Genomic DNA, 13,338 nt, shown 5'->3' on the forward strand with positions numbered 1-13,338 from the left:
CACCAAGCAATCTGATTGCATTGTTCTTGTTCCTTATTTTGAGACCTGTCGATTTTGTTTTTGATCCCTTTGGGACATCGTCTTCCTCTGGCACTGCAATGCTCTCGTTAATCAATAATATTAGCCCACCCCCTTTTCATTTTCCCTGATCATGGGAATATGGAAACAACACCTTTTAATATAACTGGCAGCATATCCCTTAGAAATATCAATTTCAGACAGAACTGAAACTGAAACAAAAAAATTAAAATATGAACAACCACAACCACTTGTGAAATTCCTGTTGTTAAGGATGAATGGTCAACAAATAAGCCAATTCATCTTCCTGCTTTACTATGGACAACTGAGAAATCAAAGCCAAAAGGGCATGAAACTAATTTCATCAAATGTTCAATGTATTGTGATGGATCCTCATTTGAGACAAGACAACCTCAGCTGTCTAAGATCATGGCATGACATGCCACAGTACTGTCTGAATACCAGTCAAACACACCACTTCATTCGAAAAAGGACTGGGAGTAATTTTAGGTCATGAGTCTATAACAGCCATGTTTGCACTTGCTTTTAGGAGTTACAGCAGAAGCAGGAAAAGTCACTATGAGAGATTTTATGTAAAACCCATCTGAAAAGCCATCAAAACCTAATGCAAGAGAACTATGCAGACAAGGTAAAACAGCCATACCTTGGAAGTGGAAGAAGGGATCTACCTACCACTTTCACTCCACCCCAACCTTTGGGGCAAGTGTGTGATAATAAATAACCTTTTGATTTTAAATTTACAAAAGCTCGGTGCTTGAAGTTATTTAAAATGAGATTAACCAGTTCAGTGTAAGAAAACATACAAAAAACCATGTGAAAACACTCAACTCTGCTGGTCAAATCTTCATTTTGCCTTTGATTACCAAAAAAACTGCTCAAAGTTACAAAGACAGCTTCTTCCTAATGTAACAGTTCTCCATTCTCATCCAACTACAGCAATTACTTAAGTGCTGCAAAATGAATGCATCTGAATTAAACACTAGCTCTAGCCTTTTAAGAAACAAAAATGTTGATGAACCTGTATATCGTTCCACATTTTTGCATGGCCAGAATCGTATACATATCTCAATGTCCCAGCAGTCTTTAATCTACATTTGTTGCTAGAAGCAACTCAATTCAATACTGCAGCAAAACAGTTTTTAAAATATATCCAAGTCATAAAAAGAGCACTTTTATCTAAACAAACTATGTGAATGCTGGCATGATCGATCTGGGTTGTCATATATTTAATCTTTTGTTTGGCTGCTCTATTAATATTTGATACTCCCATTTTGGAATGTGAAAACTTTTACAGAAAGTAATAATACCTTTCACATATACAAAACTTCCATGGTGCGGTAACCCAATATCAAAGCCATCATGGTGACCTTACACCAAATGATTGCATTATAAAGACATCTTTCAAAACGAAAATATTCAGTTACTTCACCTAATATATAATGTATACATTCTATTCAGAAAGAAAACTTGCTTTACTGTTATTACTTATGCATCACTGAATTTCTATTCAAACAGGTTTTATCACTTGAAAGGATTGTAAGATCTAGTAATTAAAAGGAAGATGAAAATGTTTATAACTTATGGATGATATACCTGAATTTTAATTTTTTGGGGGGGGGGCAAATTAGAATTTCATAATGATAATAATAGGTCTAATTCTATACTTTTTTGTATACCAGCACTGAAATTTATACATGGAGTTGCTCAATTATATGTTCAGCAGAAAGTTTTTTCAGACTGATACCAGCACCCTGTCCAGCAGAGTACAGGGCATACTCATCAAGCAAACATTTGTAAAATCCAAAACAAAACTTCTCCTTTCAGATGGAATTCTGCAACTGGAAAGCACTTCATGAACAATCCTAAGTGTACTAAAAACATGAACAACCATTTCAAGACAATCAAAGGCTCAACAAGGGACCCTTTTACAAGTCCTAGAATTGACATAAGCAATGATGCATTCTTTGCAAAAAAAGGCCTACAATATTTCTGAATCACCCAAGAGCATGGAGAGTTAATTTCTTGATATTTCAAAATGACAATGAATAGGAGAATAAAGGCCAACTTGTCATTCAACTATGTGAAATAGAAAGGATAAAAGGTGTGGACCAAGAGGCATACAGTGACATTCTGTGTTTTAAAATGATGTGCAAATGAAGAAAGGATGTAAGAAAAAACATCTTCACACAGCAAGTGGTTAGGGACTGCACTGCCTGGAAATGTAATGGAGGCTGGTTCAATTGAGGCATTCAAAAGGGCATTAGATGACTGCTTGCATAGAAATAGTGTGCAGGGAAATGGGAAAAGGCAGGAGATTGGCACTAGGTAACAGAATTGGTGTAGGTACAATGAACTGCATGGCTTCCTTCTGCATCCTAACAATTCTGCGATTGAATGATGTCATAAACCATAGAAGCTGATTGCTGAGTAGGATTGATGAATAGTCAAGTTTTTAAAAGTACAAGTCTTGAGTTTAAGTCTCCAGCCCTTCTTTCTTTAGAGTCAGTAATACAACGTAGAAAGAAGTGCTGTAAATACCATGGATGATTTGGTTGTGGGGAATAAAATCATTCTTTTCAGCATGATAACATTTATGGACATAAAGAAAAGGAATGAAGCTAAAGGGATCACCTGGTAAGGTTCTAGGCATTGGGAATAACAGTAGTAAAGCTTTTGCAGTATGGTTTTCAGCAAATTGGAGATAGTGAGAACTGCAGATGCTGGAGAGTCAGAGTGGATAGAGTTTTGTTGGAAAAAGCACATCATGTCAAACAACAGAGGAGATAGGGAGTTGATGCTGCAGGTCAGAAGATTTCATCAGGAGTGGAGGAAGGGAAGAGGGCTGCAAAATAAATAGAGGGAGGTGGGTGGGGCTGGGGGAAAGATGGGTGGGATGTTAATAGGTGGATGCAGGTAGGTGATGGCTGTGATTGGTCAGTGGGAGGGGTGCCCCCTCCACCTGAGCAGACCTGTCCAGCTACCTTCCCACCATCCGCTCCACCCCTCCCACTGACTGATGAATTTGAACAATGAGTTTGAAATTTATGATTTGAAGTCCTGTGGGACTCACAACAGCAGAATAGAACTAGCAACAGCAGACTTGCAATCAATTACAAACTATAATCTCATAGTTCTACTAAGTTAGGGAATCATCGCTGGTTTAGTGAAGACTGCAGGAGTATATGCCAGGAGCAGCACCAGGCATTCCTAAAAATGAGATGTCAACCTGCTGGAAGACTACTCACATGCCAAAGCATAGACCTGTATGCTCTCTTTCTATTTATATATTTAAAGAAATTCTTACTGTCTGCTACTTGTGTTACTTGTTTGTTTGCCATCATAATTATTTTCCTCCTTTTATGATCAACTTTTGTTGGCCGTTAAAACTTTCCCAATCCTCGGATTTACCACTAATCTTTTTATTCAATTTGATAATATCCTCAACTTTCCTGGCTAGTCACAGTCATTCTAAATGTCTTTCTACCTCACTGGGTTACATCTTTGCTGACATCATGAACTATTTTCCTAAACATTTGCCTTTTCTCTCAACCTTCTTTTCTGCTAAACTCTTGTCACAGTTCTCTTCAGTCCTTATTCTTTTATAAATGCCCTTATTTAAGGTTAGCACAGTTGGCTGCAACTAAAGCTTCTCACTCTCAAACTTAATGCTAATTTCAACTGTGTTAGGTCACTGTTTCCAGAGGAATTTTACTCTGACATCATTTAATAAACCTGCCTCATGTGCCTCATTACACATGATTCATTTGGACAGTGAGCATGGGAAATATTGTATAACCTATACCCATTGTCTCAAACTAACAACTTAATTAATTTCAAATGGTGACACTCCAAGCATATAACCAGCCATTATTCCAACTAATCAGATATAAATGCTCAATTTGATTTTAAAACCGGTTCACATTTAACATACCTTCTGCTTTATGAAGTTCCAATGCAAGCTGCTCCCTTGCCTTCAGCTCTTCATTAATTCTCTCAAGTAGTTCTTCTTGGCGTTTACGTAAATCATCGATCTCAGTTTTCTTTCTGACAGATTTTCGCACGAGCTCAGTCTGAGTGATTCTGGCATGTTCAAGCTACAGGCAAAGCATATTACATAAATGAATCTTAAACAACTGTTTATCAGTTCTTAAAAAAGCTTTGTTACATTCTAAAAATAATTATTATTTGCTCAGTTTAAAATGCACTTATTACGTAGTGCAATTCTTATTCATTCATGGGATGAAGGTGGTGCTGACTAGGTCAGCATTTATTACCCATCCCTAATTGCCCAAAGAAGAGTTAAGAGTCAACCATCTGTGGGTCTAGAGTCATACGTAGGCCAGACCAGGTCAGGATGGTAGTTTTCCTCCCTAAAGGAGGTTAGTGAACTCGTAGGATTTTCCAACAATCGACAATTGATTCATGGTCTTTTCACTAAACTTTTAATTCTAGATTTTTACTGAACTCAAATTTCATCTTCTGCCATGTGGGATTTGAACTCAGGTCCCCAGAACATTAGCTGAGTCTTTCAATTAACAGTCAAGCAGTAATACCACTAGTCCATTATGTCCCCCAAATTTTAATATGTTTGGGTTTTTTGTTAGTTAATGAAATATGTTTGGAAGAGAATTGGTGGTTAATTAGAAACCATAGTACATTTTACTGTAAGAGGTAATACATACCTTTCCCTCAACATCTGAAATTAAAAATGAATTGAAAGCTCCATTACTTTTTTTTATTTAGTGTAAGTCATCCAGAAAAATTTAAATTAGTAAGAATAATGTTTATGTATTCAGTTCACTGTACTGGGGACGTAATCTTACAAAATAATTATTATTTGCTCCATCTACTCCACAGATATAAATGTTAACTGAAAATGTAATCAAATATATAGTACATTATTTGATGCTGCCACATTAGAACCATTAGGGTATATTCTTAAAAAATAAAATGAACTTTGTTAAAATCTTGAAATCCTGAACTATGGTTCCCCAGAAATTGAAGTGTCCCGATCTACATAATCTCTGAGACTGGCAGGAGATGTGTCTAATCCAACAAAACTTTATAGAATTAAAGATACTTCCATATCAAAAATGACAATTTGTGACATGATGGAGTATTTGCCCTGGGTCGGGTGGGTGGAAAGAAAGAGTGAAAAAAAAGGAAATTGACTTCAGATCTTAAAATAGCTTCATATAGCAGTTTGAGATATTAAACAAGTGGAGAGCTTTCAAATCCACCAGCTTTTCTATGGCAACTGATAACAGATCTCATATCATTTTCTGCTCCTAAATTTTAACAAAATGGTAAAATATGTGCCCATAAGTATTTTATCATTAAAACATCATAAAAATTTGGACTACAAATGAATACAACTTCATAGAAGTGTGCATCACTATTCTACCCATCATATTTGAAATGTTATATGTATATATCCTCAGAGTATCTAATTTTCCAACAGGTGTACTGACATTAATGCTTTCCATGGAGTTATGCTGCATTTAAGCTGCAATACAGAACGAAGTTGTCAATACTTGCGTTCAGCTCGATTATTTATATAAATCTGTAATGATCTGTCACTGCAAGACTTCAACTAAGCAGAGCTTGCTCACACTATGAAGTATATCAACAAAAGTAGAATTTAAGGTGTATTTTGCAAAAACTATTCCTCCAATTTAATCTTGCAAAACCCAGGAATGTCCATACATTCCATAAGCTCTTGACAATTTCTACTTTGCTTAATACCTTAGAGTCATAGAGTTGCACAGCATGAAAATGGAACTTCGGTCCAACTGTCCATGCTGACCAGATACCCTAAACTGCTCTAGTCCCATTTGCCAGCATTAGACTCATCCAGGTATATTTTTCATGTTGTAACTGTTCCCAGCTCCATCACTTCCTCTGGCAGCTCATTCCATACATGCGCCACCCTCTGCATGAAAATGTTGCCACTCAGGTCCCTTTTGAATCTTCCCCTCTCACTTTATACCTATGCCCTCGAGTATTGGACTCCCCTTCCATGGGGAAAAGACCCTGACTATTCACCCGATCCATGCTCTCATGATTTATTAAATCTCTGTAAGGTGATCCCTTCAGCCTCAATGCTCCAGGTGAAAAAGCCTCACCTTATTCAGCCTCTTCCTGTAGCTAAAATCCTCCACAGAGTCTTACAGTATGGAAGCAGCCCCTTCAGTCCAACCAGTCCATACCGAACATAATTCCAAATTAAACTAATCCCACCTGCCTCCGCTTGGTCCATATCCCTCTAAATGTTCCTTATTCATGTAATTATCGGAGTGTCTTTTAAATGTTGTAACTGTGTCCACCACTTCCTCTGCAAGTTCGTTCCACGCGTGAAAAACTTGGGCATAAAAAATCTGCCCTTAATATCTTTTTATAAATGTCTCCTCTCACCTTAAAAATATGTGACCAAGTCTTGAAATCTCCCACCCTGTGGAAAAGACACCTGCCATTCATTTTATCTATACCCCTCATGGTCATTTCTCAACTATTTATGTTCCAGGGAAAAATGTCCTCGTCTATTCAGCCTCTCCTAATAACTCAAGAACTCCATTCTCAGCAACATCCTGGTAAATCTCTTCTGAAGTCGAAGTGTAGTGCTGGAAAAGCACAGCAAGTCAGGCAGGATCCAAGGAGCAGGAGGAACGACGTTTTGGGCATAAGCCCTTCATCAGGAATGAGGCTTGTGGGACGGAGGTGCTGAGATAAATGGGAGGGTGTTGGGGCTGGGGGGGGGGGGGGGGGGGGGGAGAGAGAAGATAACTGAGAATCCAATAGGTAGATGAAGGTAGGGGAGAAGGTGATAGGTTGGAGAGGAGGCTTGAGGGGATAGATGGAAAAGGCGATGGACAGGGCAAGAGGGTGGTGCCGATTTGGAGGCTTGGGACTGAGAAAAGGTGGAGGCAGGGGAAATGAGGAAACTGGTGAAATCCACATTAATCCTGTATGGTGGCATGGTCCCAAGGCAGATGATGAGGCATTCTTCCTCATCAGGTGGTTAGGGTTTGCATGTCCTTGGTGGAGTGGGAGGGGGAGTTGAAGTGTTCAGCCATGGGGCCGTAGGTTTGGATGATGCGGGTGCGCTCTGAAATGAACCACAAGTTGGCTTCCTGTCTCCCCAATATAAAGAAGACCACATTGGGTGCAACAGATACAGGAGATGACATTTGTGGAGATACAGGTAAATTTCTGTCTGATGCGGAAGGATCCTTTGGGACCTTGGGTGGACGTGAGGCAGGAGGTGAGCGTGCAGGTTTTGGACTTCCTGCATTGGTAGGAGAAGGTGCCGGGTATGGGGTGAGGGCTCGTGGATCTGACAAGGTAGCAGCAGAGGGAATAGTCTCTCCAGAACACAGATAGAGGTGGGGGGGACTGTTTATAGGTGGCAGATGTGGTGGAGGATAATGTGATGTACACGGAGGTTGGTGGGGTGGAAGGTGAGGACCAGGTGAATCTGTCTTTGTTGCATTGGTAGGAGTGGGTTTCAAGGACAAAGCTGCGGGAAGTGGAGGAGATACGTTGGAGGGCATCATTGAACATGTGGGAGGGGAAATTGCAGTCTTTGAAGAATGAGGCCACCTGAGGTTTTCTATGGTGGAATTTGTCATCATGGGAACAGATGCAGTAGAGGTGGAGGAATTGAGAATAAGGGATTGTGTTTTTACAGGAAGCAGGGTGGGAGAAGGTGTAGTCCAGGTTGCTGTGGATTTGTAGTAGATGTCCGTGGTCAATCGTCTCCGGAGATGGAGATGGAGAGGTCCAGGACAGGGAAGGTGGTGTCCGAGATGGTCCAGGTGAATTTAAGGTCAGGGTAAAAGGTGTTAGTGAAGTTGATGAACTGTTCAACCTCCTTGTGGAAGCATGAGGTAGCACCGATACATTCATCGATGTAGTGGAGAAAAAGTTGGGGGATTATGCAAGTGTAGCTGCGGAACATGGACTTTCCCGACAAAGAGACAGGCATAGTTGGGGCCCATGCGAGTGCCCATAGCTACCCCTTAAGTTTGGACGAAATGGGAGGATTGGAATGAGAAGTTAAGGGTGAGGACCAGTTCAGCCAGGCGGATGAGGGTGTCAGTGGAAGGGTACTGGTTGGGACGGCATGGGAGGAAGAAATGGACAGCTTGGAGGCCTTTGTCTTGGCGGACAGATGCGTACAGGAACTGGATGTTCACGGTGAAGATTATGCGTAGGGGGCCGGGTAAACAAAAGTCTTGGAGGTGGTGAAGGGCATGGGTAGTGTTCCGAACATAGGTGGGGACACCTGCACCAACCAACCCCACCGCCGTGTGGCTGAACACTTCAACTCCTCCTCCCACTCCACCAAGACATGCAGGTCCTCGGCCTCCTCAATTGACAAACTGTAACCACACGATGCCTGGAGGAAGAACACCTCATCTTCTATCTTGGGACGCTGTAACTACACGGGACTAATGTGGATATCACCAGTTTCCTCATTTCCCCTCTCTCTCCCCCCCCCCCCAAACCTTATCCCAGTCCCAAGTCTCCAATTCGGCACCACCCTCTTTACCTCTCCATCGCCTTTCCTATCTATCTGCTCCACCCTCCTCTCTAACCTATCACCTTCTCTCCCACCTTCATCTACCTATTGCATTCTCAGCTACCTTCCCCCCCCAGGCCCATCACCCTTCCATTTATCTCTCAGCCCCCCCCACCCCGGCCTACAAGCCTCATTTTTGATGAAGGGCTTATGCCAAAAACATTGATTCTTCTGCTCCTCAGATGCTGCCTGACCTGCTGTGCTTTTCCAGCACCACACTCTCGACTCTGATCTCCAGCAACTGCATGTCCTCACTTCCTCCATTATTGCTTCTGTAGTTAAGTATTTAGTCTGTATGTGTTGTTTTCCTGTAGACGCTGGTTTGAAGTTTCCCATTGACTGTTCACTCTGTGACACCTAGGAATGGCAATTTGTTGTTGTTTTCCTCTTCTTTTGTGAATTTTACACCAGTAAGGATATTATTGATGATCCTGAAGGTTTCCTCGAATTTGTTTTGTTTAGTGATGGTAAAGTGTCATCCATGTAGCGGACTGGAAGTTTGAGCTGGATGGTTGGGAGAGCTGTTTGCTCGAGTCTCTGCATTACTGCTTTTGCTAGGAACCCTGATATCATTGATCCCATAGGTGTTCCTTTGATTTGCTTGTGGTCTTGTTTTTGAAAGTGGTGAGGCATAGGTGTCTGGTATTTGTGTCTTTGTCTTTTCTACTAGTGTAATCAGTGTTTCATTGGCCAGGTTGATGTTGATGGATGTGAACAAGTTGTTATCTATATCTAAGATTTCTACATATGTGTTCCTCAATTTCCATAACTATTGGGAGGAGGGTTCTATTGTATAAGCCCATCAAGGTCATAGTCATAGAGTTGTACAGCATGGAAACAGACCCTTCGGTTCAACCTGTCCATGCTGGTCAGTTATCCTATATTAATTTAGTCCCATTTGCCAGGATTTAGCCAATATCCCTCTAAACCATTCCCATTCATATACCAATCCAGATGCTGTTTAAATGTTGTAAAGGTACCTGCCTCTGGCAGCTCAATCCATACAAGCAACACTTCTGTGTGGAAAACTTTACCCTTTAAGTCCCTTTTAAAGCTTTCCCCTCTCACCTTAAACCTATGCCCTCTAGTTCTGGACTTCTCCAACCCTTGTGTTCATTCATTTTTTATTTCTAATTTCAACCCATATATTTTTGCTTTTGAATGTTCAATTTTGATTTTTCCCAGCAACATCCTTGTAAATCTTTTCTGAACTCTTTCAAGTTTAACAACATCTTTCCTTTACCATGGAGACCAGAATTGAATGAAGTAGTCTAAAAGTGGCCTAATCAATATCCTGTATAGTTGCAACATGATATCTTAATTCTTATACTCAATGCACTGACCAATGAAGGCAAGCATTCCAAGTGCATTCTTCTCCACCTTGTCTACCTGTGACTCCATTTTCAAGGAACTATAAACCTGCACCCAGAGGTGCCTTTGTTTGGCAACACTCCTCAGGGCCATTTCATGAAAGATCTGCCATAATCTACCTTCCTAAAATGCAGCACCTCACATTGAAGTAAAATGTCACTCTTTGGCCTTTTGGCCCATCTGAACAAAGTCCCATGTACTTGGAGATAACCTTCATCACTGTTCACTACACCACCAATTTTAGTCTTCTATGCAAACATACTAACCACACCTCCTATATTCACATCCAAATCATTTATATAAATGACAAAATGCAGTGGAACCAGTGCTGATCCATACAGCACAACACTGTCTCAGGTTTCCAGTCCAAAAATAACCCTCCACTACCACTACCTTCTATCTTCAGCCAATTTTGTAATCAACTGGCTAGCTCCCACTGGATTCCATGTTATCTAACCTCGCTCACCAGTCTAACATGTGGAACCTTTTCAAATGTCCTGCTGACAACATCTACCAGTCTGTCTTCATCAATCTTCTTTGTCATTTCTTCAAAAAACTGATGAGACATGATTTTCCACGCACAAAGCTACTTTGACTCCCCTTAATCAGTCCTTGCCTTTCCAAATACATGTAAATCCTGTCCGTCAGAATCCCCTCCAACAACATACTGACCACTGACATCTGACTCACCGGTCTATAGTTCCCTGTCTTTTCTTCACCACCTTTCTTAAATAATGGCACCACATTAGTCAACCTGCAGTCGTCCGACAGCCCTCCTGTGCCTCTTGATCATACAAATATCTTAGCAAGGGGCCCATCGTTAAAGAGAAATTCATATTTTACAACTTGTTTGTCAAAGGTTTCTACTTAATTTGTATTTTGAAAGCATCAACATTTATATTAGAATCCCATAACAACAGATCGAAATTATGAAGGAAAATTTATCAATAATTACATTTTAAATGATATCTTTAAAAAGTTAGAAATCTCAAGAACTTAAGAAAAATAGCAGTATACCATTTGTCCCTCAAGCCTGCTTGGCTATCCAACATTAACTATGTAAGTTAGCTTGCTGAGCTGGAAGGTTTGTTTTCAGAAGTTTCGTCATCATACGCGGTAGCATCAGTGAGCGTCTCTGGTGAAGCGCTGGTGCTATGTCTCGCCTCTCTAATTATGTGACATTATGATACATTAATGTGACCAACGACTGCTGCAACTCCATTTTCCCTCTCCATACCCCTTGTTTCACAGAAAAATGCACAACGATAGAGCATTTAAAATCCTCCAAGTAATGTCTCCACATCTCAGTTGTAAATGACTGATTCCTTATCCTGATTCCTAGATTCCTCGGGAGAAAGTGAGGACTGCAGATGCTGGAGATCAGAGCTGAAAATGTGTTGCTGGAAAAGCGCAGCAGGTCAGGGCAGCATCCAAGGAGCAGGAGAATCGACGTTTCGGGCATGAGCCCTTCTTCAGGAATGAGGAAAGTATGCCAAGTAGGCTAAGATAAAAGGTAGGGAGGAGGGACTTGGGGGAGGGGTGTTGGAAATGCGATAGGTGGAAGGAGGTTAAGGTGAGGGTGATAAGGTGAGGGTGATAGGCCGGAGTGGGGATGGGAGCGGAGAGGTCAGGAAGAAGATTGCAGGTTAGGAAGGTGGTGCTGAGTTCGAGGGTTGGGACTGAGACAAGGTGGGGGCAGGGGAAATGAGGAAACTGGAGAAATCTGAGTTCATCCCTTGTGGTTGGAGGGTTCCTAGACGGAAGATGAGGTGCTCTTCCTCCAGCCGTCGTGTTGCTATGGTCTGGCGATGGGGGAGTCCAAGGACCTGCATGTCCTTGGTGGAGTGGGAGGGGGAGTTGAAGTGTTGAGCCACGGGGTGGTTGGGTTGGTTGGTCTGGGTGTACCAAAGGTGTTCTCTGAAACATTCCGCCTGTCTCCCCAATATAGAGGAGGCCACATCGGGTGCAGTAAATGATGTGTGTGGAGGTGCAGGTGAATTTGTGGCGGATATGGAAGGATCCCTTGGTGCCTTGGAGGCAAGTAAGGGGGTAGGTGTGGGCGCAAGTTTTGCATTTCTTGCAGTTGCAGGGGAAGGTGCCGGGAGTGGAGGCACCAACCCAATCTCCATTCCCGGCATCTTCCCCTGCAACCGCAAGAAATGCAAAACTTGCGCCCACACCTCCCCCCTTACTTCCCTCCAAGGCACCAAGGGATCCTTCCATATCCGCCACAAATTCACCTGCACCTCCACACACATCATTTACTGCATCCACTGCACCCGACGTGGTCTCCTCTATATTGGGGAGACAGGCCGCCTACTTGCAGAATGTTTCAGAGAACACCTCTGGGACAGATTTTGCCTGTCCTCGGATGCTGCCTGAATTGCTGTGCTCTTCCAGCACCACTGATCCAGAATCTGGTTTCCAGCATCTGCAGTCATTGTTTTTACCTTGTTTTAACCCGGACCAACCAACCCAACCACCCCGTGGCTCAACACTTCAACTCCCCCTCCCACTCCACCAAGGACATGCAGGTCCTTGGACTCCTCCATCGCCAGACCATAGCAACACGACGGCTGGAAGAAGAGCGCCTCATCTTTCGCCTAGGAACCCTCCAACCACAAGGGATGAACTCAGATTTCTCCAGTCTCCTCATTTCCCCTCCCCCCACCTTGTCTCAGTCCCAACCCACGAACTCAGCACCACCTTCCTAACCTGCAATCTTCTTCCTGACCTCTCCGCCCCCGCCCCACCCCCACTCCGGCCTAACACCCTCACCTTATCACCCTTACCTTAACCTCCTTCCACCTTCGCATTTCCAACACCCCTCCCCCAAGTCCCTCCTCCCTACCTTTTATCTTAGCCTACTTGGCATACCTTCCTCATTCCTGAAGAGGGCTCATGCCCGAAACGTCGATTCTCCTGCTCCTTGGATGCTACCCTGACCTGCTGCTCTTTTCCAGCAACACATTTTCAGCCCTAGATTCCTCAGCCTGGAGAAACAATCTCAGTGTCTAAACATGTCAAACCCTTTCAGCATCTTCTACATTTCAATGAAATTGCCACTTCAAACCCCTCCAGTAAACTCTTCAGTAAACTAGAATCTTATATGCAAAAGATTTCTCACAGCTTTGCACAAACGATATTCCCTATGAGACGTTTCTCAATACTTGTGAATCATTAGTTATTTTGAACACTGCATCCCAGAAGAATTGTAAATCTCTATATGGTGGTCATCGCAGAATAAGATGGGAATCAAAACAATGTCTGTAACTCAGAACCTACAGGCACTTCAGATCTTTGATTACAAATGCAAAGCTACCCTATATAAAAAAATCATTTTGTTT

General features: G+C 42.1%; 1 protein-coding gene across 5 annotated transcripts in view; it reads right to left on the reverse strand.

Annotated features, from left to right (window-relative positions):
• The window catches only part of akap9 (A-kinase anchoring protein 9), a 263,757-nt gene that overhangs the window by 98,142 nt on the left and 152,277 nt on the right, over window positions 1-13,338 (reverse strand). For all 5 annotated transcript variants that reach the window (XM_043690268.2, XM_043690267.2, XM_043690271.2 and 2 more), the window contains one exon: window positions 3,971-4,133. In XM_043690268.2, the coding sequence (XP_043546203.2) occupies window positions 3,971-4,133 (163 nt within the window). The remainder of the gene's footprint in view (window positions 1-3,970; window positions 4,134-13,338) is intronic.

This window comes from Chiloscyllium plagiosum, unplaced genomic scaffold (genome assembly GCF_037043375.1).
Source record: "Chiloscyllium plagiosum isolate Xiang-an unplaced genomic scaffold, Cpla_swu_hap1 HiC_scaffold_5, whole genome shotgun sequence".
NCBI lineage: Eukaryota > Metazoa > Chordata > Chondrichthyes > Orectolobiformes > Hemiscylliidae > Chiloscyllium > Chiloscyllium plagiosum.